This window comes from Ornithorhynchus anatinus, chromosome X1 (genome assembly GCF_004115215.2).
Source record: "Ornithorhynchus anatinus isolate Pmale09 chromosome X1, mOrnAna1.pri.v4, whole genome shotgun sequence".
NCBI classification, from domain to species: Eukaryota; Metazoa; Chordata; class Mammalia; order Monotremata; family Ornithorhynchidae; genus Ornithorhynchus; species Ornithorhynchus anatinus.
Window position 1 is genome coordinate 33,124,595 of NC_041749.1, and position 23,672 is coordinate 33,148,266.

General features: G+C 47.3%; 1 protein-coding gene across 1 annotated transcript; it reads right to left on the reverse strand.

The window, feature by feature from the left end:
- GM2A (GM2 ganglioside activator) lies at nt 1-16,216 on the reverse strand. The gene is made up of 4 exons (XM_029051360.2): nt 15,924-16,216; nt 12,359-12,511; nt 3,234-3,416; nt 1-1,701 (listed from the first exon to the last, which is right to left on the reverse strand). Exons 1-4 carry the CDS (start codon nt 16,020-16,022, stop codon nt 1,546-1,548), a joined length of 591 nt encoding a protein of 196 aa, XP_028907193.1. The 5' UTR covers nt 16,023-16,216; the 3' UTR covers nt 1-1,545.
- Between the last annotated feature and the right edge of the window lie 7,456 nt (nt 16,217-23,672).

The following is a 23,672-nucleotide window of genomic DNA, read 5'->3' on the forward strand; positions in this document are numbered from 1 at the left end:
TAATCAGTAAATCAGATTTAATTGCAGAAGCACATCCTGGCACTTCTTGGTGAGTTAAAAAAGATTTATTGAGAATTCAGCTTTGAGAACCCTGTTTGTCACTGCCTGGTGCAACAGGCCAGAAGAAAAAACCACCAGAACACAGGGAGCAGGAAGGATCCTGTCGGTAGGATGGCTAGAATTTCCCCCAAGAGGAAAAAATGACAACCATAAAAACTACTGATCTGTGAGACAATTCAACAGAGTGTTACAGAAATAAAGAAATGCAGACTGCAGTGCTAAGGCAGGAACTCACCCTCTGCATCCCTAGCTCCCTTGGGGTCCCCAGACATGAGATTTGGTGACCAAGCTGGCAGGAGAGAGCTAGGTTTCTGGGTTACTTTGGGGCACTGACCAATTCTATGACGTTCCCTCGGTGCTGGGACTCCATGAGGGCTAAATTGCCTGGGTAAGGTGGTCGATGGTAAGCTGAGGATGGATTGAGTTGTTTGGTGTGGAGTTCTGGCGGAAAAACGGCCTGGAGCTTCGGTTCAGAGAGTCATGACAGTGGCCTGTGGAAAAGCCGGCGTGGGCTTCCCTGCAGCAGAAGCAGTTGTTCTCTCTGCAAAGCAAGCCATTTGATCCCCTGGGAAAAGGAATGCCTGAAACTAAAACTCCTTGTTCTGTTACTGAAAGGAAAAACAAAAAGGCCCGGGCCTTTAGTGCTGACCCGCTCCTGCCCACCGGTGCAAACAATAGGAGACAGAAACTTTTGGAATGAAGAGGACAAGCAAGGGTTCTTTATGGAAACTGGAAACCGTAGAGAAATCCACAGTAAATGCTCAATGGGTATCAGTGAGGTTTCACTGGGGCAGCTGCTGTCCACACATCTCCAGTGCACAGAATATACTGGGCCAACAACCCAGGAGAGAGGGCCTCTGGGAAAGTAGCCAACCGTCCAGACCCGCTAGCCACACTGCAGCAGATGCAGGAAAAGGCTGGGCAGGATGGCAGAACGTGTCACTGCTATGAAGGATCGGGGACAGGAGGAAGGCTGAAGATACTAAAAAGGTAAATGTTAATGTTGTGATTTAAAAAATAAAAAATTCCATGTGAAAATTGGAATTAAGTATTCTGGGGCCCGAGGTGACAGATCAGCCCTCAGAAGAGGATTCAGGGATGGTGAGGGTCTCCCACTGGTCCCTCTGGGGGAAGCCCCCAGGTCCAGTCCCTATTTAGCTATTTGCAGTGATCAAATAGGGACTGATGGGGATGGACAATAAGAAAGGAAAAGGAATAAGAGTAAGGAGCGGGGAGCCCTCAGGCCTGGTTAGAAATCGGAATGTGAGAAGAGGTAGCTGAGTTAGAGATGGGGGGGGTGGGAGACAAGGGATGGAAAGGTTCACGGAGCAGGGCCTTCGAGACCTTGCTGCTTTATAGCCAGTCCGGAAAGGAGAAGAAAGGCAAGGAGAAGGGAAGGGGAAGGACATTTCAATCTCAAGACGGGCCTTCCTCGGGGCTCCAGGAGGAAGAAAGCTGGTGACCAGCCTCGTGCCCAGGCCTGCCTCACTTCGCATGGAGGGAGACGGAGATCTTGACACAGGCGAGTCTCTTGTCCCCCCTGCTCAGTACGCCCCCAATGCGGTAATTGCCATTGCTGAGCCAGGAGGGCAGGTCTATGTCTGGCAGGGAGAAACGGCTCTCTGGAAGCGAGTAGGTGCCCTGGGGAGACAAACACCAACAGGCAGATCAGAAGGCAAGGTGGGCATTGGAAGACCGGACCGTCCGCTCCCCACCAGGGGCCCAACCTCTAAGTCCACGGTCTCCTCTAGGTCCTCCCAGACCTGTGTTTGGGAGTAGAATACTTTTTCTCTGTTGGCAAGTTAGGGCATAAACAAGTGGAGGAATAAACTGGACCTGGCAGGAAGCCGGCTCCACTAAAGGAACAAGTCCCAGAATGATCATTCCGCTATGAGGCTGATTTTGCTGCCACGTTGGTGGCCCTTTTGGTTGGCAAGAGAGTGGTGCCCTAGCCCACATGGGTGTAGCCTGAGGAGGGTCTGCGGTGCCCAGTTCCAGCTCTGTCCCCAGCCCTACTGTCTCTTGTGACCTGCAGCCACAGGTCTGCCTCTCCCATACACTGCCCCTAAGGCCCTAGCCTGCAGCCCCTGAGTTGCCTCCATGGAGACGTTTCTGTCTCCCCGGGTAGGGAGGGCAGGGGTCCTGTCCAACGCTTTGCACTCTCTGGAGGGCTTAGTACAGTGCTCTGCACAGAGTAGACTCTGAGCTCCTTGAAGGCAGAGATCATGTCTATTATATGCATATCTTTATACTTTATTGCTCCCCCTAACTGAAATTTATTTTAGTTTCTGTCTCCCCAGCAAGTGACCACTGCACTCTCTGGAGGGCTTAGTACAGTGATCTGCACAGAGTATGCGCTCAGTAAATATCATTGACGTGGATGTGTCTTCTTCAAAGGCTGGCCACTCACGACCCCTTTCCCTCTGCTGGCCAGATGTGGCCTCTGACCCGCCCGAGGACTATGAAGTGACCCAAGCCCTTCCCCTGGCAGCAGGCTGGTCCCGGCCTCTCGCCACTACTTGTGGTTAGAAAAGGTCTTTACTGTCCTCCCCGGTTGGACTCCCTCTCTCTCACCCACCTCCTAATCCGCTGGCATTTCCCCGAATCCCTGCCCCAGGGAGAGGGTGTGGGCAAGTGAGGACAGGCTGTAAGGGTGGCAGAAACCTGGGGTCATTTTGAAGGTCCAGGTCTAGCTCCCCTTGGGCGCCCACCATCGCATAGTGCAACAGAAACGTCCCACAGACAGGAACCGAAATCATTCTCTGTTCTTGAATTTGGTCACCTGAGGCAAGGACGACTTCCTCCCCTACTCCGTTAAACTCTCTGGGCGCCACCTTGCAGCCACGAGGCTGCAGGGGGAATCCCCGCCCCTCAGCCTGAGGTCCCTCCTGGGGCCAGTCAGTCTGACCCACTTGGCCGCGGCAGATGCTGAAGGACTCTGAGCCCCCCTTCCTCCTGGGCGCCGTGTTCTCCCCTCAGAGGAAGACCAGTGAGGTGGGGCTAGTCCAAGCCCGGCCACGTTGGGTCTGTAACCCACAGGCTCTGAGATGGAAGAAAGCTGAGAGGCCAGAGGCAAAGAATCCTGGGGATAGTCTCTCAGGCGGACCTCTCTTCTCCCTCGGGGTCGCCCCGCAGCAGGTAAAAAGAGGAGGGCTCTCCTGCTAATCACTTACCTCTTTGAAGGGGCAGTGGCAGGGGAGGCCATAGGTGTGCAGAGGCTCAGGGCAAGGCTGCCCCGGAAGGATGAGAGAGTCGAGGACCTCACAAATGTCATCGTAAGTGCAGCTCCCCATCTGTTCCACACAAGGGATCTTGATCCAGAGGCCTGCCATCTCCTTCTCCATAATTAACTCCACCTGGGAACGAGAGGGGTTCACCCCGTGAGGACGGCAAGGGGAGAAAGTGGGATGGTGGGTGGGGACACCCCCCCCCCGGCATTTAGATTGTGAGCCCGTTGTTGGGCAGGGTTTATCTCTATCTGTTGCCGAATTAGACATTCCAAGCACTTAGTACAGTGCTCTGCACATAGTAAGAGCTCAATAAATGCTATTGAAGTAATGAATGACTCCCGGGTTTCCCTCCCATTTTGTCCAATAAGGTCCCCCCCCCCCAGGTGTACTGCCCAACATGAACAAAGTGTGTGGGAAAGGGGCAATAAGGGGGAAGCAGCGTGACTTAATGGATAGACCACTGGCCTGGGAGTCAGAGAACCTGGGTTCTAATTGCAGTTCTACCACTTATCTGCTATATTACCTTGGGAAAGTCACTTATCTGTTCCCCAATTTCCTCATCTGCAGAATGGGAATTCAATATCGGTTCTCCCCATGTGGGACCTGATATTCCTCTGTCTACCTAAATGGATACAATGCTTGGCAATCAATGAATCGATTGTATTTATTGAGCACTTACTGTTTGCAGAGCACTTTACTAAGAGCTTGGGAGAGTACAATATAACATTATAATAGAAACATTCCCTGCCCACAAAGAACTTACAGTAAGTGCTTAACAAATATTATTATTACTAGGGAGATCATTATTATTGTAACATATGGGGAGATCAGAGATGGCGGGCTGAAGCCATCTTTCTGGGAGAAAGCAACTCTCCAGAGTGCGTCTTCTTCAGCTCCGTTTTGACTCACTGAATGACCTAGCCAGGTAACTTCCTGTTCCGGGCCTCAGTTTCTCCATCTGTCAAATGGGGATTCAGTCATTCATTCAATCATATTTATTGAGCACTTACTGTGTGCACAGCACTGTACTAAGCGCTTAATGACAACACTCACCTGAGTCCCTGTGTGGGACAGAAACAGTGTTTGATCTGATGATCATGTAGCTTCCCCACCCCTTAGCAGAATGCTTGGAACATCGCAAGCCCTTAATAAATATCATCATTATTATATGGGGAGAAGGGAGGAAGCCAGCTCGGAGAAAAAGGCTTTAGTCACACAATGATGTTTCTTAGGAGAGCTGCCTGAAGGCACTGTTCTGAACTGCCTTCAGAAAGCAGTCTCACCTAGATACCCCCCAAAATTTAGGTCCATCTCTCCCAAGCCCCGCAAGACCTGGTAGCAGGGTGAGCCCAATGGAAACTAGCAGGAAGAAGAACACTGATGTGAGGTTAAATCCACCCATCTGAGAAACATTATCGATAAGAGGCCATTTCCTCTGTGCTGCTTAGATGTTTCTCAACAGGCTTGAAAAGGGAATTAGGCTGGGGTTGTGGGGCTGGGGGCAGTGAGTGGGGGAAGAAGAACCGTTTTCATCATTATTTCCAAACATTACCACCACCACTTTTATTCCCTTCGGCAGGTTAGGGTCATTCTATTTTTGAGGGGATTAAGTGAGGCACAGAGAAATTGAGTGACTTTTCCTAGGGCTCACAAGGAATCAGAGAAAGAGCAAAGAGAACCCCACCTTCTCTTAACAGTCTTGGAAGCTACTGTTTTCCCTCTCCAGCTTTAAGCACATCAAGTATCAGAAAACCGTTCTGTTTCATAGCTCTGGACTTCTCCACCCAGGCCCTGTGCTCCTTGCACTGGGAAAGAAAGATATATATTTTCCTCTATTTTGTGCTGCTCATTAAACATGCATTTTGCCTTACCGAATATGTGAAGAACTTCAAATGGTGGGGATGAGAAAGAACCAGTTTCACCCCTTGAAATGAACCATTCATCTTTCCTCCATGCAGGATTAATCCATCACTCCTTCAATCAATTAATGGTATTTATTGAGCACTTACTATTTGCACACTGCAGTATTACTTGGATGCTTTGAAGAGTACAGAACAAAAGAGTTGGTAGATGTGATTCCTGCCCTCAAGAAGGAATTAATAGTATTTATTGACCACCTACTGTGTTCAAAGTACTGTACTAAGCAATTGGAAGAGTACAGTAGTTAACAGACATGAACCCTGCCCTTGACAATTTTATAATTTAGCAGGGGAGACAGTCACTGAAATAAATTAGAAGGGGAAGCAACAGAGTTTAAATAAATGGACATAAATACTGTCAGGGCAAGGATTAGGGGGTGAGGATCCAAGTGTGTACGTGATGCAACTGGAGGGAAATAGGGTAGGGAGATGAGAGATTCTAGTCCAGGAAAGTAATACCTCAATAGATTGAGCACTCACAGTGTGTAGAGCCCTGGGCTAAACCCTTGGGAAGGTAGAATAGATGTAAAGGATACGATCCCAGTCTTCAAGGAGTTTACAATCTTAAATGAGAGGGGCATTTAAGGTTGAACAGGAGGATGAGAGATGGCCTCCTTTACCCAGAGTCCAAAGGTGAGCCCATTCCGAAAGAAGATTAAGAACTCCACTCAATTTGTAGAGAAATCCTGAGTCCACCAGATAAGGCTGTTTGCTCCAGTTTTAGGTAACAATAGCCTAAATAGCCGTGATTGGATTAATGGAGGGGCAGATATGATTCCCTGTTAATGCTGACTTCTTGAATAAATTAAAGAAAAACTGGAGATTAGATAGGGTAGATAAACAAGCCCTAGCCCGCTACTATCTCTTTGGAAACAATCTATAGGAAAATCCCATCTCTGTTCCCATTCCTCAGTCAGCAGGAAACTGGGCTCCACGAGACCAACGGTTACCATATCACGGGGACTGTTAGCTGTCCCTTCCAAGACTTGGGGGGTATCTGGGGGACTTGGCAGCTGGAGGAGCTGGAGGACGTGTGCCCAGGGAGTGGCTTGTCCCTGTGTTCTTGTTCAGCCCCAGCAGCTTCACAGGGATCCCCCTCCCCGCCCCCCTGGGGAAAACAGTTCCACAGAGAGAAATTAATCCCCAGACAAAGATGCTTCAGTAGGAAAGGAGCAAGATGTAGTGGATGGGCCTGGGATTCAGATCATGGGTTCTAATCCCAGCTTCACTACTTGTCTGCTGTGTGACCTTGGGCAAGTCACTTCACTTCTCTGGGCCTCAGTTACCTCCTCTGTGAAAAATGGGGACTAAGACTGTGATCCCAATTTGGGACAGGGACCGTGTCCAACCTGATTAACTTGTATCTACCCAGCACTTAGAACAGCTGCTTACTATGGCCCACAATGAGTTTACAATCTAGTGCCAAGCATTGTACGAAGTGCTGGGATAGATACAAGACAATCAGATCGAACATGGTCCACGTCCCACGTGGGGATCACAGTCTAAGTGGGGAGGATTGAATCCCCATTTTACAGGTGAGGAAACTAAGGCACAAAGAAGTTAAGTGACTTGCTCCAGGTCACAGAGCGGGTAAGTGGCAGCACCAGGATTGAACCTAGGTCTCCTGATTCCCAGCCCTGTATTTTTTCCACTAGGCCACACTGCTTCTCTAGTAAGTAGTTATCTGATGTAAGGGCAACGTCACTGCTGGGGCTAAACTAGCCACAAACAGTAGATCTGGGGGGATCGGAAAGGCTGACTTCACCGTCTACTACGTAAATTCAGCAAGGAGGTTGGTGGTGGTGAGAAACTCCAGCAGGTGCAGAAGAACTGGAGAGGAGGAAAGAGAGATGAATTTGGGAATGGACAGTGGGCAGATGGGTACTGCTCCCTGACTGAGCTGAGCAGCTGAGATCTCTTCTCCTCTCTCCCACCTCCCTAGGCTAGGCTGACTCTCTCACCACCTCCCCCATCATCTGAAGGGGCCAGGTGCTAATTAATAAGTGCTTATCAAACACCTGGAGGCCAAGTTGCCACCATCAAAGCAAGGTGGAAGAAAGACCCAACCAGATACTTTGGACAAAAAGCTCACTATCACTCCAATTTATCTTTTTTTAATTGAATTTGGTAAGTGCTTACTATGTGCCAGGTACTGTCTGAGCACTGGGGTTGATACCAAGCTAACCTGATTGGACCCAGTCCGTGTACCACATGGGGCTCACAGTCTTAATCTCCCTTTTAGAGATTAGGTAACTTGAAGTACAGAGAAGTTAAGTGACTTGCCCAAGGTCACACAGAAGATAAGTGGTGGAGCTGGGATTAGGACCCAGGTCCTTATGTATCCCAGGCCCATGCTCTATCCATTAGGCTGTGCTGCTTCACACTATCTGGCTTACTACTTCAGTTCTCTACTTTGGCATGCCTGCGCATCCCAGGAATATCTCTGCAGGTCATGGACCGGAGCAGAGAAGACCCAGTCTGGTTGATCTATGTTAAAGCCAATGATTCACTATGCATCCTTGGGCATACAACCTGGGTGAGGTATGCAGTAGAATTTGTTGTGAAATCCTGTTTCAGCCAATCTGGGGAGGGCGATTAAACTCCCAGTGACGTGGATTCAATACTGGTGTTATTCCCTTAGTAGAGCTTTCATTCATTCAGTCGTATTTATTGAGTTCTTACTGTGTGCAGAGCAGTCTACTAATCATTTGGGAGAGTAAAATATAACAATAAACAGAAGCATTCTCTGCCCACAATGAGTTTACAGTCTGGAGTTTGGGAGTTGGGGAGGGGGTATACTGGTCCAGGAGCTTAGTTTTCCTCATATCTCTGACCAGGATCAAGTTACCTAAACTCTTCTCCACTTTTCCCTTGCCCCTTTCTGTTACCTTATCACAAAACTGTCACCTTATCACAAATTTAGCTGACGGCAATGTGTTATTTTAAAAGCTTTCTGATAAGCATTTCAGGGAGAACAAGCAGTGAAAGCTGCCCTTGTTGTCATGTGACCCTGGGCATGGCTCTCAATTAGACTCTGCTTTCTGGTCCATGTAATATCTGGCCCGAAACCGTGCCAGTGCAGAGTGCCATCCCCGCTGCACCAAACCCAACCAGAGAGCCAGGAGCCAAAACGACAGCAACAAAGGTAGGCTTTGTTAGAACTCCCGCTTCACTGTGGCGGCGGGTCATAAACACATGCTAGTTCCCAGATGGCCCAGCCCATGCCCCGACCCTGGCCTGGACCCATGAGGAACTCTTAGGGAAGTGAAAATCTCCAGACCAAGGCCTTCTGCTTTCCGTTCAGATGCAAATCCCCCTGCTTTGGTTGGGCTCCTCTGGCTAACCTGCTGACCCTCCTAGGTCCTCCTACTTACTGGCCTCTTTGCTAATCAGGACTCTCGGAACTGAAACTCGGAGCTCCTGACAGAACCCCTCTTTCCCAATGTCAGTAGCTGCCCCTTCTAAAGAGGAAGAGAAGAGCTAAAGAGAAGAGCTACGAGGCCTAGTAGAATAAGGCTGGGAGTCTAGTTTCTGCTCTCTGGGAGTCAGAGCAGGGTTCTAGTTTCTGCTCTGCCATTAGCCTGAAGTGTCATCTTGGGTAAGCTACTTAGCTTCTCTGGGCCTCAGTTTCCTCATCTGTAAAATGGAGATTAAAATGTCAGTTCTTCCTTCCCCTTATAATAATAATAATAATAATTACGGTATTTGTTAAGCATTTACTATGAGCTAGGCACTGTTCTAAGTGCTGGGGTGGATATAAGTAAATCGGATTGGACGCAGTCCCTGTCCCATGAGGGCTCAATCCCCATTTTGCAGATGAGGAAACTGAGGACAAGACAAGTTAAGTGTTTTGCCTAAGATCATGCAGCAGACAGGTGGCAGAGCCAGGATTACAACCCAGGTTCTCTAATTTCTAAGCCCCATGCTCTTTCCACTAGGCCATGCTCTTCCCCTCCCATCACTGGGACCTAGTATCTCCCCACTCCTGAGGCTCAGAAAGCCAAGCGCCCTGTTTAAAAAGCAAAAGTCATTACTGAAATGGATCTGGAGATTATGGGTGAGAGAAGAGTCTGTGGATAAATTCTTCTGGGGAGCACTTAGAACAGGTTTGAGAAGTGAGTCACTCAGTTATTGACGGGACATCGCACAAGGTGGTACTTATGGCCCGAATGATTCCCAGGGACAGTTGAAAATGAGGGCTCAAGCAACTCACAGCAACCCTGAGAAAGTGGAACTGATTCCATGAATAATTGGAGAACTAGAAACCCCGTGGACTGGAGCAATGCAATCACTTCTTGGCAGTTCAGACAAGAAATAGGAGTGAGGTACTAATTATGTTGATTCACTCAACAGCAATCTCCAAACGAGTCTGAGCAAGGGAGGAAACTTCAACAACCAAACAGCTCTGGATCCCAGATTGCCTGCTGCAATCTCCGGCCCTCCCAGTCAAGACACGGAGAGGCTGGGAGAGTGCAGAGACGCTGAGCTGTGTGTTGGGTGCATCCAGCCTGAAAAGTCCAACAGACTACTCTGACTCCCTTGGAGACAGAAGTGTGGGCTTCGGGGCTACAGCCCTCCATAAGGAGGTGGGTAGGTTGCTCCCGTCAGGACCCTCGGTGAGGGGCTGGAACACTACCTTGGCAGTTGAAAGGAGATCCGAGACTTCCAGAGGCCTTCTGGCCTGCTGTGGGCACAACCACAGCTGAAACTTCAATCAATGGTATTTATTGAGCATTTTCTGTGTGCAGAGCACTGTACTAAGCGTTTGGGAGAGTACAATACGACAGAATTAGCGGACTCGTTCCCTGTTCATAATGAGCTTCTGGATTGTGCTTCCAGGGCGGCAGCTAGCACTAGCTGACTGTAAACTCCTACTCCAATAACAATAAAAATAATTACGATATTTGTTAAGTGCTTACTACGTGCCAGGCACTGTACTACATGCTGGGGTGAATACAAGCAAATCGGGTTGGACACAGTCCCTGTCCCACATAGAGCTCCTTGTCGGGAGGAAACGTGTCCCAGCTCTGTCATTTTGTACTCCCAAGTGCTTAGTACAGTGCTCTGCGCACAGTAAGCACTCAAATTGATTGATTGAGGAAGAGGGGCTGAGGGACCATTCTCAAAAAGTCTATAAGGGCTGAATGTTCACTCTGTGCTAAAACCTAGCTAGACACCAAGGGCAAGACAAAGAAACACTGTCCTCGCCGGTGTTAGCCTACCTAACTGTCAGTACTGGCTTACTTTAACAGGTGACTCCGCCTGGATTGCCTCCTCTATAAAATAGTACAGCAATATCTGCCCCTACCTTCCTCACGGGGATGGTGGAGGATGAGTGAGCTACCCCTGAGGTTAGTTTAATCTGGGGCTTTATCCTGCTGTTGAGCCTTTTTTTCCTACAATTCAATCTATTATAGTATTTGTTAAGGATTTACAATGTGCCTAGGGCTGTGCTAGTCATTCAGTCGTATTTATTGAGCGCTTACTGTGTGCAGAGCACTCTACTAAGCGCTTGGAAAGTACAATTCGGCAACAGATAGAGACAATCCCTACCCAACAACGGGCTCACAGTCTAGAAGCGGGAGACAGACAACTAAACAAAACAAGTAGTCAGGCATCAATACCATTAAAATAGATAAAAATATGGAACGCTTCATGAATTTGCGTGTCATCCTTGCACAGGGTAAAACAATCAGATTAGACACAATCCCTGTCCCACACGAGGCTCACAGTCAAAGAACGAGGGGCTAGGATTTAATCACCATTTTACAGATGAGGGAACCTAGGCACAGAGAAGTTAAGTGACTGGCCGAAGGTCACACAGCAGACAAGTGGTAGAGCCGGGTTTAGAACCCAGGTCCTCTGACTCCTGGGCCCGGGCTCTTTCCACTAGGCCATGCTGCTTCATCCCACAGGGAGGCAGAATACTGAATATTATCAATCCTTTCTACTTGGCCCCAAAGTCACTTAAGGAATAAGACAGTAGCTCCTGAACCCTTCACTCTGATCTCACTGCTGGCACAGGATTGCTGATGCTTAAACAATAAGCAATACCCAAAGCAGGAACATCTAAATTCACCTTTCTCTGCAAGAGAATAAACTTCCTTTATGAAGGAGATCCGATCCCAGTCTCTGCCTCACATTCACTGCTCCAGAAATTGGGAGTGGGGATGAGGTCATGGATTCTAATCCCGGTTCTGCCACTGATCAGCTGTGTGACTTCAGACAAGTCACTTAACTTCTCTGTGTCTCAGTTACCTCATCTGTAAAATGAGGATTAAGACTGTGAGCCTCATGTGGGACAACCTGATTACCTTGTATCTACCCCAGTGCTTAGAACAGTGCTTGGCACATAGTAAGCGCTTAACAAATACCAACATCATTATTATTATTATTATTATTATTAAATAAAGAAAAAAAAGTGGGGTGACAGGAGGAAGAGAGAACTGAAGAAAAATCTCTATTCCAGCCAAAGGAAGTCACTCCAAAAAAGAAATCCTTTCAGCCCACAGACCAAATTCTGTGTGATCAGGAAGTCAATGTCAGTCAGGGTTAATTTATTCCACTTTATAAACTTTCTGGCCGAGTAAAGAGCACAAGACCAGAGGGGGAGGGGGAAGTGTGTGTGTGTGCCAGTCAGTAGTGTTTTTATAAAGCTCCCTTCTCTGATCCCACTTGAAAGAGCCTGCAGATGGTGGAGTGGGGAGTCAGTCATATTTACTGAATGCTTACTGTGTGCAGGGCACTGTAATACGTAATAATAATGTTGGTATTTGTTAAGCACTTACTATGTGCAGAGCACTGTTCTAAGCGCTGGGGTAGACACAGGGGAATCAGGTTCTCCCACGTGGGGCTCACAGTCTTAATCCCCATTTTCCAGATGAGGTAACTGAGGCGCAGAGAAGTGTAGTGACTTGCCCACAGTCACACAGCTGACAAGTGGCAGAGCCGGGATTCGAATCCATGACCTCTGACTCCAAAGCCTGTGCTCTTTCCACTTTGGAGAGTACAACAGTATAACAGACACAGTAAATAGCACTGATTGAATGGACAGATTCAAGAGACCCTCTCCCCACAGCAGACTATGACAGGATTTCCTCCTCTCTGCCAGCTGGCCCCAGGGACTTCCACTTTCCCCATCACACGTACCTTCTGAGGAGCAGTTAGTGAGACATTGGTGGAGACCGAGGCGCTGACAGTCAGATCCCCAGGGACGTTGATCGGGTCAGGAGACACCGTCAGGCTGTGAATCACCGCTGGGTCCTTTCCATCGTCGCAGTTCTCCCATGAGAAGCCACTGACCTGTATGGTGAAAGGGGTTAAAAAAGTTGTGCTGGGGCCGATCTTCCAGGGGAAGGGCGGGGAGGGTCAGAGACACCACAGGGAAATCATTCAAGGACTGTGAGGTAAGGAATCCAGGAAAAGTACCCCTCTCCCACTCTCCTATCCCCCTCACCCCCCATCATCAACACATCAGGCTGAGAACCAGGAGGACACCTGAGATAGACAAAAAGAGAAGAGTGAGAGCAGGAAATGGTTGAGACATTAATAGAGAAGAAGTGTGGCATAGTGGATGGAGCAAAAGCCTGGAAGTCAGAAGGACCTGGGTTTTAATCCCTGTCACTTGTCTACTGTGTGACCTTGGGCAAGTCACTTTACATATATAACAACACAATAATGGTACTTGTTAAATGCTTACTGTGTACTAAGCACTGGGGTAGATACAAAATAATCAGGTTGGATACAGTCTTTGTCCCACACGGGGCTCACAGTCCAAGTAGAGGGAGTAGGATTGAATCTCAATTTTTCAGATGAAGAAACTGAGGTCCAGTGAAGGTAAGTGACTTGCCCAAGATCTCACAGCAGGCAAGTGGCAGAGTCCAGTTCCTCTGACTACCAGGCCAATGTTCTTTCCCCTAGGCCAAGCTTCTTCCCTAAAATCTCTATAAACAATTTGCAGAGTGTTCTCTGGAGCCACTAGGTTCCCTTTGTGCAGTTCTCTTCACCCTTCTCTCCCCTCACTTCTCGCAGGGTCTCAGAACCACAGGATACTGAGTTAAGCAGTCTAGACTATAAACTCGTTGTGGGCAGGGAACATGCCTACCAACTCTGTTGCATTGTATTCTCCCAACCGCTTAGTACAGTGCTCTGCACCGATTAAGCGCTCAGTAAATACCGTTGATGAATTAAACAAGCTGATGGTCAGACAGTTCCTGGTGAGAGGACAGATGAAAAGAGCGCTGACAGGAAGCTGTACTCACAAGAAGGCATTAACTGAAACCAAGAGACTGAAGGGCTTTGTATTCTCACTGCCTTCCCATTCCTTTCATCCTGACTCCATTCCATCTCCCCGGGCTGTAACTGCCAACTCCATGAGGGCTACTGCTCCTCCAGCTTTCTCCCAGCTTCTCTTACCCCGGGTCTTTGACAAAAGTGGTAGGGGTAGGGGTAGGGTTTCCTGAAGGCCCGTGTCAACTCTGGATTGTCGGCTCTTTATGGACAGGGAACGCGTCTACAGCTCTATTATCGTCCTCTCCCAAGTGCTCAATACAGTCCTCTGCACACAGTAAGCACTCACTTGATTGGGGAGTTTCTAATCAGGATAAAACTCAAAATGGTGACTTTCTGGATGGTTAGGCGTTTAGAGTCAGTTCCTATCCATTCCATATTCCCTTTCCACCCCGGAATATTCCCATTCCAAGCATCAGTGTTAGAACCTACAGAAGGGCCAAGGTTCTATCTTCATATATGCCCGTGCTCCACCTTCCACTCCTACTCCAGAAGCAGTATTGTCTGATGGACCGCAACAGCTGGTCTCTGCTCTGCTACTCACCTGAGCAGGTTTACTTAGCCCCTCTGCATCACCGGCCCCCATCCCATTTAGTGATTTAATATTTTAAATGAAAATACAATACATCATTTTATTGCTGTGCTTCCTAAAATCACAAATGTGTTGCCCGCCCCAGTGATCGAAACAAAAAACGCTGCCTCGGGATTAATACATATAACACTCAAATACTATTATGAATAATTGCATAAAGCCAGAGTCTCTTTCTTCCTAGGAATTACCCTACCAGGTTTCCCTTCATGTATGATCAGGCTCCGGATTGCGCTTGGGGATTTGGAGGTCGGGAGCCAATCAATCAATGCTATTTATTGGGAGCTTACTGAGTGCGGAACACTGTACTAAGCGCTCGGGAGAGTACAATACAATAGAGTTAGTAGACCCATTCCCTGTCCACAACGAGTTTACAGTCTACAGGGAGGACCAGGTTGGAGATGCCCAGAGCCTGGATCAGCACACCTCCCTACTGTAAAAGAAGATGCCTAGGGGGTTACAATTTGCTGAGGGGAGTGAGGGAGGTCTTTTTTTTTTAATGGGATTTGTGTCAGGCACTGTTCTAGCGCTGGGGTAGATATAAGCTAATCAAGTTGGACAGAGTCCTCATCCCACCTGGGGCTCCCAATCTTAATCCTCATTTACCAAAGGAGGTAACTGAGACACAGAGAAGTTAAGTGACTTGCCCAAAGTCACCCAGCAGACAAGTGACAGAGCTGGGACGAGAAGATCTTTTGCCCAGTTCCCCGGGCATTGTGCCCTGGCCACCCCATGAGTCTAATTCTGACTCTACCACTTGTGTGCTGTATGGCCTCGGGCAAGTCGCTTCACTTCTCTGTGCTTCAATTAATCTCATCTGTAAAATGGGCCTTGAGACTGAGGTGGGACAGGGTCTGGGTCCAACCCAATTTGCTTGTATCAACCCCAGAACCTGGTGCAAAGTATGGGCTTTATAATAATAATATGCTTAATAATAAAGCATATAATAATAATAATAATGGTACTTGTTAAGCACTTACTATGTGCCAAGCACTGCTCTAAGAGCTGGGGTAGATACGAGGTAATCAGAGGTTCACAGTCTCAATCCCCATTTTACAGGTGAGGGAACTGAGGCACAGAGAAGTGAAGTGACTTGCCCGAGGTCACACAGCAGACATCATCATCGTCATCATCATAATAACGGTATGTGTTAAGTACTTACTATGTGCCAATCCCTGTACTAAGCACTGGGGTAGATACAAGTTAATCGGGTTGTCCCACGTGAGGCTCACAGTGTTAATCCCCATTTTACAGATGAGGGAACTGAGGCACAGAGAAGTGAAGTGGCTTGCCCAAGGTCACACCGCAGACAAGTGGCAGAGTCGATTAGAACCGACTCCTACTCCTTGCTTGGGGGAGAACCCGACTCCTTGCTTGGTGGTTCCAAGCAACGTGACTCAGTGGAAAGAGCCCGGGCTTGGGAGTCAGAGGATGTGGGTTCTAATCCCGACTCCTCCACATGTCTGCTGTGTGACCTTGGGCAAGTCACTTCACTTCTCTGGGCTTCAGTCACCTCATCTGTAAAATGGGGATGAAGAGTGGGAGCCCCGTGTAGGACAACCTCATCACCTCGTATCTCACCCAATGCTTAGAACAGTGCTTGGCACCTTGGATCTCTCCCAGCTCTTAGAACAGAGCTTGGCACATAGTAAGAGCTTAAAAATACCGTCATTATTCTGATCAGTGGGGGGAGAGGGGTCCCCCGTTCCATTCGTTCATTCAGTCGTCTTCTGAGCGCTTACTATGTGCAGAGCAGTGTCCTGAGCGCAGATAGATACAGATAGAGACAATCCCTGCCCAACAAGGGGCTCCCAGGCCCGGGCGGGGGGCACTTACCCTGGTGAGTCGCAGGGCACGGGGGGTGCCAGGGTCGGGGGCGGGGGTCGCGGGCCCCAGGAGGGCGGACAGCAGCAGCACGGACAGGGACAGGAGCATGGCGAGGTTGGCAGCTGAGGTTGGCAGCTGAACTTGGCAACTGAGGTTGGTAGCCTCGGCGGGCCGCTCCTTTAAGAGAAGGCAAGCCCCAAAACATGCAAATGTATTCAGAGCGATGTGCAAATAAATCCCGCTGCTGCTGCTGCTGCTGCTGCTGCAATAATCTCTGAGCTCGAAGGCCTCGACAGGGAATGGGGGCGTTGTTTTCGCAGCTCCGCCCTGTCCCCCTCCCGTGGTTGAAGCTGGAGGACCAATCCCGCCCTCTGCAGGCCTCAACCGGGCCGAGGAGGAGGAGGAAAAGAAGGAGGAATAAGGCCGAAAGCTCTCTGCAAGGTCGGGGGGCTGGGGGAGGCGCCCCCCCAGCCTCCCTCCCGGTTCCTGGCTCAGGGGCGCCACATCCTTAGAGCCGAGCCGATGGATCGGAGACAATCAATGCAGTGATGATGATGATGCTATTTGTTAAGCGCTTACTATGTGACAAGCACCGCTCCAAGCGCTGGGGGAGATACGGGGTAATCAGGTTGGCCCACGTGGGGCTCACGGGCTTCATCCCCATTTTACAGATGAGGGACCTGAGGCCCAGAGACGTGAAGTGGCTTGCCCAAGGTCATAATAGGTCAAAAGTCTTAGTTTGGGGGTGAGGTGCATAGTCATCCAATAGTATTTATTGAGCGCTTACTATGTGTAGCACTGTATACGCTTGGAATGTACAATTCGGCAACAGATAGAGACGATTCCTGCCCAGTGACGGGCTCACAGTCTAAACGGGGGAATTTCAAACAGTCAACCAGTTAATGGTATTTATGTAGAGTTCGTTGCAGGTCCGCAACAAAAAAGAGAGGGGGGAGTTTCCTTTTGAAATAGAATCAGCTTTTAATAAGCATCCACTGACCAAAAATGCTAGTATATAATAATAATAATGGTATTTGTTAACCATTTACTATGCGCCAAGCACTCTTCTAAACGGTGGGGCAGATAAAAGGTAATCAGGCTGTCCCATGCGGGGCTCACAGGCCTTATCCCCATTTTACAGATGAGGTAACCGAGGCACAGAGAAGTTAAGTGACTTGCCCAGAGTCAGTCAGCTGACAAGTTGCAGAGTTGGGATTAGAACCCACGACCTCTGACTCCCAAACCCATGCTCTTTACTCTAAGCCATACTGCTTCTCACATATCTCCCTCTATGCACTATAAACTTCTCCTGGGCAGGAAACTTGTCTCCCAACTCTGTTGTATTATACTCTCCCAAAAGCTTAGTAAGAATAATGGATAATAATTGTGGTATTTATTAAGTGCTTACTATGTGCCAGGCACTGTATTAAGCGCTGGGGTGGATACGAGCAAATCAGGTTGGACACAGTCCCTGTTCTATGTGGGGCTCAATCCCCATCTTACAGATGAGGTAACTGAGCCACCGAGAAGTGAAGTGACTTGCCTAAGGTCACACAGCAAAGTGGCAGAGCTCAAATTAGAACACAGGTCCTTCTGACCCCCAGACCCCTGCTCTATGCACTAGGCTACACTGCTTTCAGCACCCTGAACTCTACACTAGAAAAATATCATTAATTGATAGATATCAAAAAACTCAGCTCCTGAGCTAAATGACTCAGATAATCCTAAAGCTTCCTCTTTGTAATTTTGTTTTTAATTGTAAGCAGTGGAAGAGAAGAGGGGGCTTTGGGTTTAGCGTCTTAGCTGTCTCAGTTCCAAAGAGCAAATCAATAATGCTACCCCCATTTTGCTGATGGGAAAACCTAAGTAGAGGTGAAGTTAGCGAACCACAAACTGTATATCGTTCCACTCGAGGCCAACAATGGTATTTCAAAATCTAGAACTTGGAGTAATCAATCAATCAATTAGTAGTATTTATTAAGTACTTTCTGTGTATACAATATTATACTGAGGACTTGAAAGAGTACAAAACAGTTGACCGACAGAATTCCTGCCCCAAGGAGTGTGAATTACAGGTAAGGGAAAAAATAGAGAATAAAAATACTAGAGGCTTGTGGTGACAAGTATTTAGGCAAGGTCAAAGTGGTAGTTGGAGGAGGCAAGGTGAAGAGGGATTACTCTTGATAGGCTTCCTGGATGCATGTGAATTTAGGAGTTTGAAACTGGGGAGAATAGTGGGGGAGGGGCATCAAGGGGAGAAGTTAGAGGGAAAAGATAAGAACTAGGCACACTGAGAATGTTACCTTGAGAGGAATGAAGTACATGTCTTTATACTCTGCTATTTCCCCTTTCTGAAATGTCTTTTAATGTCTGCTTCCCCCTCCAGAATGTAAGCTTTCTGTGGGCAGGGATTATGTCTACCAATTGTATTGCATTATACCCTCCAGAATAGAGTGCTCTGCACACAGTAATTGCTCAAAAGATACCACTGATTGATAGATTGATTGAGCTAGGGAGTAGAGGCAGCCATTGGCATTGTTTTCTCTTTTGCCTCCTTGTCTCATTCCATAAAAGGTTAATGCAGTAGTCAAAAAAAAATATGGTAATAATAATAATTATGGTAATTGTAAGCTCCCCTTTTCCCTCTGCTCCCTCTACCACCCCCTTCACCTCTCCGCAGCTAAACCCTCTTCTCCCCACTTTCCCTCTGCTCCTCCGCCTCTCCCATCCCATCCCCTCAGCACTGTACTCATCCTCTCAACTGTATATATCTTCATCACCCTATTTATTTTGTTAATGAGATGTACATCACCTTGATACTATTTATTTGCTATTGTTTTAATGAGATGTTCTTCCCCTCGATTCTATTTATTGCCATCGTTCTTGTCTGTCTCCCCCGATTAGACTGTAAGCCCGTCAAAGGGCAGGGACTGTCTCTATCTGTTACCGATTTGTACATTCCAAGCGCTTAGTACAGTGCTCTGCACATAGTAAGTGCTCAATAAATACTATTGAATGAATGAATGATTATGTGCCAGGCACTGTACTAAACACTGGAGTGGATACAAGCAAATAGGGTTAGACACAGTCCCTGTCCCTCATGGAGTTCACAGTTTCAGTCCCCATTATATAGATGAGGTAACTGAGGCACAGAGAAGTGAAGTGACTTGCCCAAGGACACACAGCAGATGAGTGGGGAAACGTAGTATTAGAACCCCTGACCTTCTGACTCCCAGGCCTGTGCTCTACCCACTACGCCATGCTGCTTAGCATTTACTATGTGCCAAGCACTCTTCTAAGCACTGGGGTAGATACATGGGGCTCACACTCTTAATCCCTATTTTACAGGCGAGGTAACTGAGGCACAGAGAAGTTAATTGACTTGCCTGAAGTCAAATAGCAGGCATGAGGCAGAGCTAGGATTAGAACCCAAATCCTTCTGACTCCCATGCCCATGCTCTATCCACTAAGCCATGTTGCTTCGCTATAGGATATGACAAGTGCCTGGACCAGCAAGATAGCTGTTGGGATGGCGAAGAAGGGGCAGAACTGGAAATATGGTGGAGGAAAAACTGGAAGGATTTGGGGACAGAGTGAAGGTAGAGAATTGAAAGAGAGAGAGGAACCGGGATACTGCTAGTTTGTGGGTTTAAGGGACCGGGAAATGCTGGGATTGTCAACGGTGATGTGAACGTTAGTTGGAGAAGTTTGGTTGGAAAGATGAGAGTTTCAGTTTTGAACATATTGATCTTGAGATGTCAGTCAGAGAAATGTCCTGAAGGCAGGACATATAGGTAAAAGTAAAAGTGCTGAGGAATTGACAGGACAGGTCTAGTGTGGTAGATCTGGGAGTCATCAGCATAGAGGTGGGTAAAGGTCCCTGATTACACTGCATTTTATCACCTTAACAGTCAATCCCGTTTATTTATTGAGCCTATATTGTGTGCAGAGTTTTCTGGGGAATTTCAGAGGAAGACAAGTGGAAAGTCCTTATGGGCAAACCAATACTCTGACATAAAGTATGTTGCAGAAGCTTGAAAGGAAAAGGGTACTAATGAGAATAAAAGAGCACACCCCTACTTGGGCTGTTCTCGATGACGTTTTCCCTGCTAAAACAGTAAAGAAGCCTCAAGCTCTTCCACTTATTTCCTGAAAGTTGCTAGTTATGAAGACTGAGAGAGAGTTCCTTTCCAGCAGGCAACTAAGGAGATTCTATATGGCAGCAGGCGGAGAGGGGTAAATCCAGTGGTCTTGTATTTGGCTTGTATAGAAAGGATATGGGTCTGGAAATCAGGAGGCAAAAATTCTAGTCCCAGTTCTGAGATTTGCATGCTTTGTCATCTTGGGGTGTCATTTAACATCTTTAGGCCTCGGTTTTCTCATCTGTAAAATGGGGTAGGATTCTTGTTCTCCCTGCCTCTTAGATTTTGAGCCCTATGCGGGACAGAGATTGGATCTAATATGATGACCTTGTATCTACCCCATCGCTTAGAATAGTGTTTTGGCATATATCAATCAGTCAATCAGTGGTATTTATGTACTGCTTACCGTGTACAGAGCACTTACAGTGTACAGAGCACTGTATTAAGTGCTTGGAAGAGTACAATACAACAGAGTTGGCGGACACATTCCCTGTCCACAGTGAGTTTACAGTCTAGAAAGGGAGACAGACATGAATATAAATAAATAATATAGTCATAATTGCTGTGGGGCTGAGGATGGGAGGAATACCAGATGCCCAGAGGGCATGGATTCAGGTGCATAGAAGCAACGTGGCTTAGTGGAAAGAGCCCGGACTTGGGAGTCAGAGGTCCTGGGTTCTAATCCCAGTTCCGCCACTTGTCAGCTGTGTGACTTTGGGCAAGTCACCTAACTTCTCTGTGCCTTAGTTACCTCATCTGTAAAATGGGGATTAAGACTTTGAGCCCCACGTGGGAAACCTGATAACCTTGTAACTACCCCAGCGCTTAGAATAGTGGCACAGAGTAAGCACTTAATAAATACCTCATTATTATTATTTTATTATTAGAGACACAGAAGGGAGAAGGAGTCTGGGAAAAGAGGGCTTAATTAGGGAAGTGGTAATTGTTTAATCAATACCATAAATATTATTAGTCTTTTTAAGTGTCTAGTACAGTACTCGGAATACACCAGGAGTTCAGTAAGTACTTCTGGAGTGAATAAATGAAACCCTCATTCCAAAGTATAAAGAAGGCTTGAACCTTTTGAGAAAAAAATACCTGGTATTTTGTTCTTCTTCCTTGCTGTCTGCACAAGGAGAGAATCCTCTGTGGAGAGTCAATAAAACAGAAGTATTTATTGAACATTTATGTGTAGAACACTGGACTAAGTGCTAGGTACCTATCTATAATTCTATTTATATTAATGCCTGTTTACTTGTCCTGATGTGTATATATATCTATATATACCTATAGATATATATATCTATAGGTATATGTATTCTATTTATTTATACTAATGCTACTGATACCTGTTTACTTGTTTTGATGTCTGTCTCCCCCCTTCGAGACTGTGAGCCCATTGTGGCCAAGGATTGTCTCTCTTTGTTATTGAATTGTACTTTCCAAGGGTTTAGTACTTGCACACAGTAAGCACTCAATAAATACGATTGAATGAATGAATACAGTAGAATTAGTGGGGGTGACAGACACTAAAGGAATTAATAGAGTAAGATTACAGGGAATAGAAAGGGAGGATGAGTACCCAAATGTATAGGTGACAAGGAAGTGCAGAGTAACAGTAAAGATATAAAGTGGGGACCTTAGAAATTAGTGGGAAAAGACCTCATGGATGAGATGTGATTTCAGAAGGGTTTCAAAGAAGGGAAGAGCAGGAGTCCACTGCATGTGAGGGGGAAGAAAATTCCAAGAAGAAGGGAGGACGGGAGCAAAAGGTTAGGAGAAACGAGAAGAAGGCACAGTAAATTGGTTAGGTTGAGGGGATCAGAGTGCTGGCGGGAATTTAGTGAGAACAGGGAGTGGCTAAGTAAGGGAAAGCAAGCTGATTGAGTGTCCTAAATCAATCAATCAGAGGTATGTATTAAGTGCTTGCTGTGTGCAGAGCAGTACAATACAACAAATCGGGAGGCACGTTTCCTGCCCATGGGAAGCTTAAGCAGGTGGTCAGAAGTTTCTGCTTCTGCAACCATAAGAGGCTTTCAAGGTTAGTTAATGTTTCCAGTAGAAGGGAGTGGTCCCCAGAGAAAGACACCCAAAAGAGCAGATTGAGGAGATTTAGGATAGGGTAAAGTCCATTAGATTTTGAAAGAAGGAAATCATTGGTCACCTTGGAGAGAGCAGTCTCAGTGGAAGGGAAGGGGGCAGCAACTGGATTGTAGAGGGTTCAAGGAGTGGGTTAGAAACAGGAAAGGGAAGCAGTGGGTGAATACAGACTCTTGGGGGAGTTTTAACAAGAATGGTAGGAGGAAGGGAGCTGGCGTAATAGCTGAAGGGTGCAGTGGAGTCCAGAGAAGGTTTGGGATTTCTTTAGGATAAGGGAGATTGGGGTATGTTTGGAGGCAGCAGGGAAATCAAAGCCATCAAAGAGTTAGCTGTTGAAAATGGTGGTCGGAGCGTGGGCACAAATAGTTTTAGAAAGAGAGGAGGGATGGGGTCAGAGGCACAGTTAGAGGGGGTAGGTTTCAAAAGCAGGTGAGAGATCACCTTGAGAGATGATTGAGAAGGATGAGAGAGGGTGCGGGGATTGGAAGGAGCTTGGAGGTGAAGGGGAGATTTGGGAGAACTCATGCCTGATGGTTTCATTTTGTCAACAAAGTAGTTGGCAAAATCATGAGGGATGAGAGGAGGGGAGGATCCTGAGCATTTCAGGAGCGGGTTAAAGATTGGAATAGTTAGTTGGGATGGGGAGGGGGGTGGCAGTGGGCATGGAAGTCACTGAAGGAGAAGTAGTGTTGCTGAGCTGAAGTGAGGGCAGAGTTATAGCAGGTGAGAAGCAAGTGAAAGTGGCCCAAGTTGGCCTGTGTTCCTGTATGTGTGTGCCTGAAACTCTTTTTAGTATTTTTGTGTGTTTGCGAGGGGCCCATGCCTCTGTCTCTAAGCATGAGGTGAGGGTTTAAATTGTGTGGATTCTCACAACCAAGGGTCTAGGAAATGCATTGGCTTTAAAGCACTCAATCACCTTGTCCCCTACTACCTTACCCCTCTGATTTCCTACTACAACACAGCCTGCTCACTTTGCTCCTCTAAAATCATCCTACTCACTGTACCTCAGTCTCTTCTATCTCGCCGACGACCCCTCACTCATGTCCTGCCTCTGGCCTGGAACTCCCTCCCCCTTAATATCCGAAAGACCATCTCTCTCCCCACCTTCAAAGACTTATTAAAATCACATCTCCTTCAAGAGGCCCTCCCCAACTAACGCCTCATTTGCTCTCCTCCCATTTCCTTCTGTGTCACTCTTGCAGTTGAATTGCGACCTTTATTCACCCCACCCTAAGCTCCTCAGCACTTATGTACATATCTGTAATTTATTTCTATTAACATCTATCTACTCCTCTAGACTATAAGCTTCTTGTGGACAGGGAACACGTCTTCCAACTCTGTTATGTTGAATTCTCCAAGCAATTAGTATAGAGCTTTGGACACAGTAAGCACTCAATAAATAGGATTGATTGATAAATTGATTGCATTGTAGGGTGTAGGCTGTCAAGATGTAGATAGAGTTACCTGCTACTTTGTTGTTTGTCTGTAGAAGCCCAGGGCAGGCCAGAATCTGAGA

What these genes read in the sequence shown, in the direction of transcription:
- GM2A (XM_029051360.2), bottom strand. Translation starts at nt 16,022, where the DNA reads ATGCTCCTGTCCCTGTCCGTGCTGCTGCTGTCCGCCCTCCTGGGGCCC. An exon ending in CACTAACTGCTCCTCAGAAG is followed by an intron (nt 3,417 to 12,358) that starts GTACGTGTGATG and finishes TCTCGTTCCCAG; the next exon opens with GTGGAGTTAATTATGGAGAA. An exon ending in GCCACTGCCCCTTCAAAGAG is followed by an intron (nt 1,702 to 3,233) that starts GTAAGTGATTAG and finishes TTGTCTCCCCAG; the next exon opens with GGCACCTACTCGCTTCCAGA.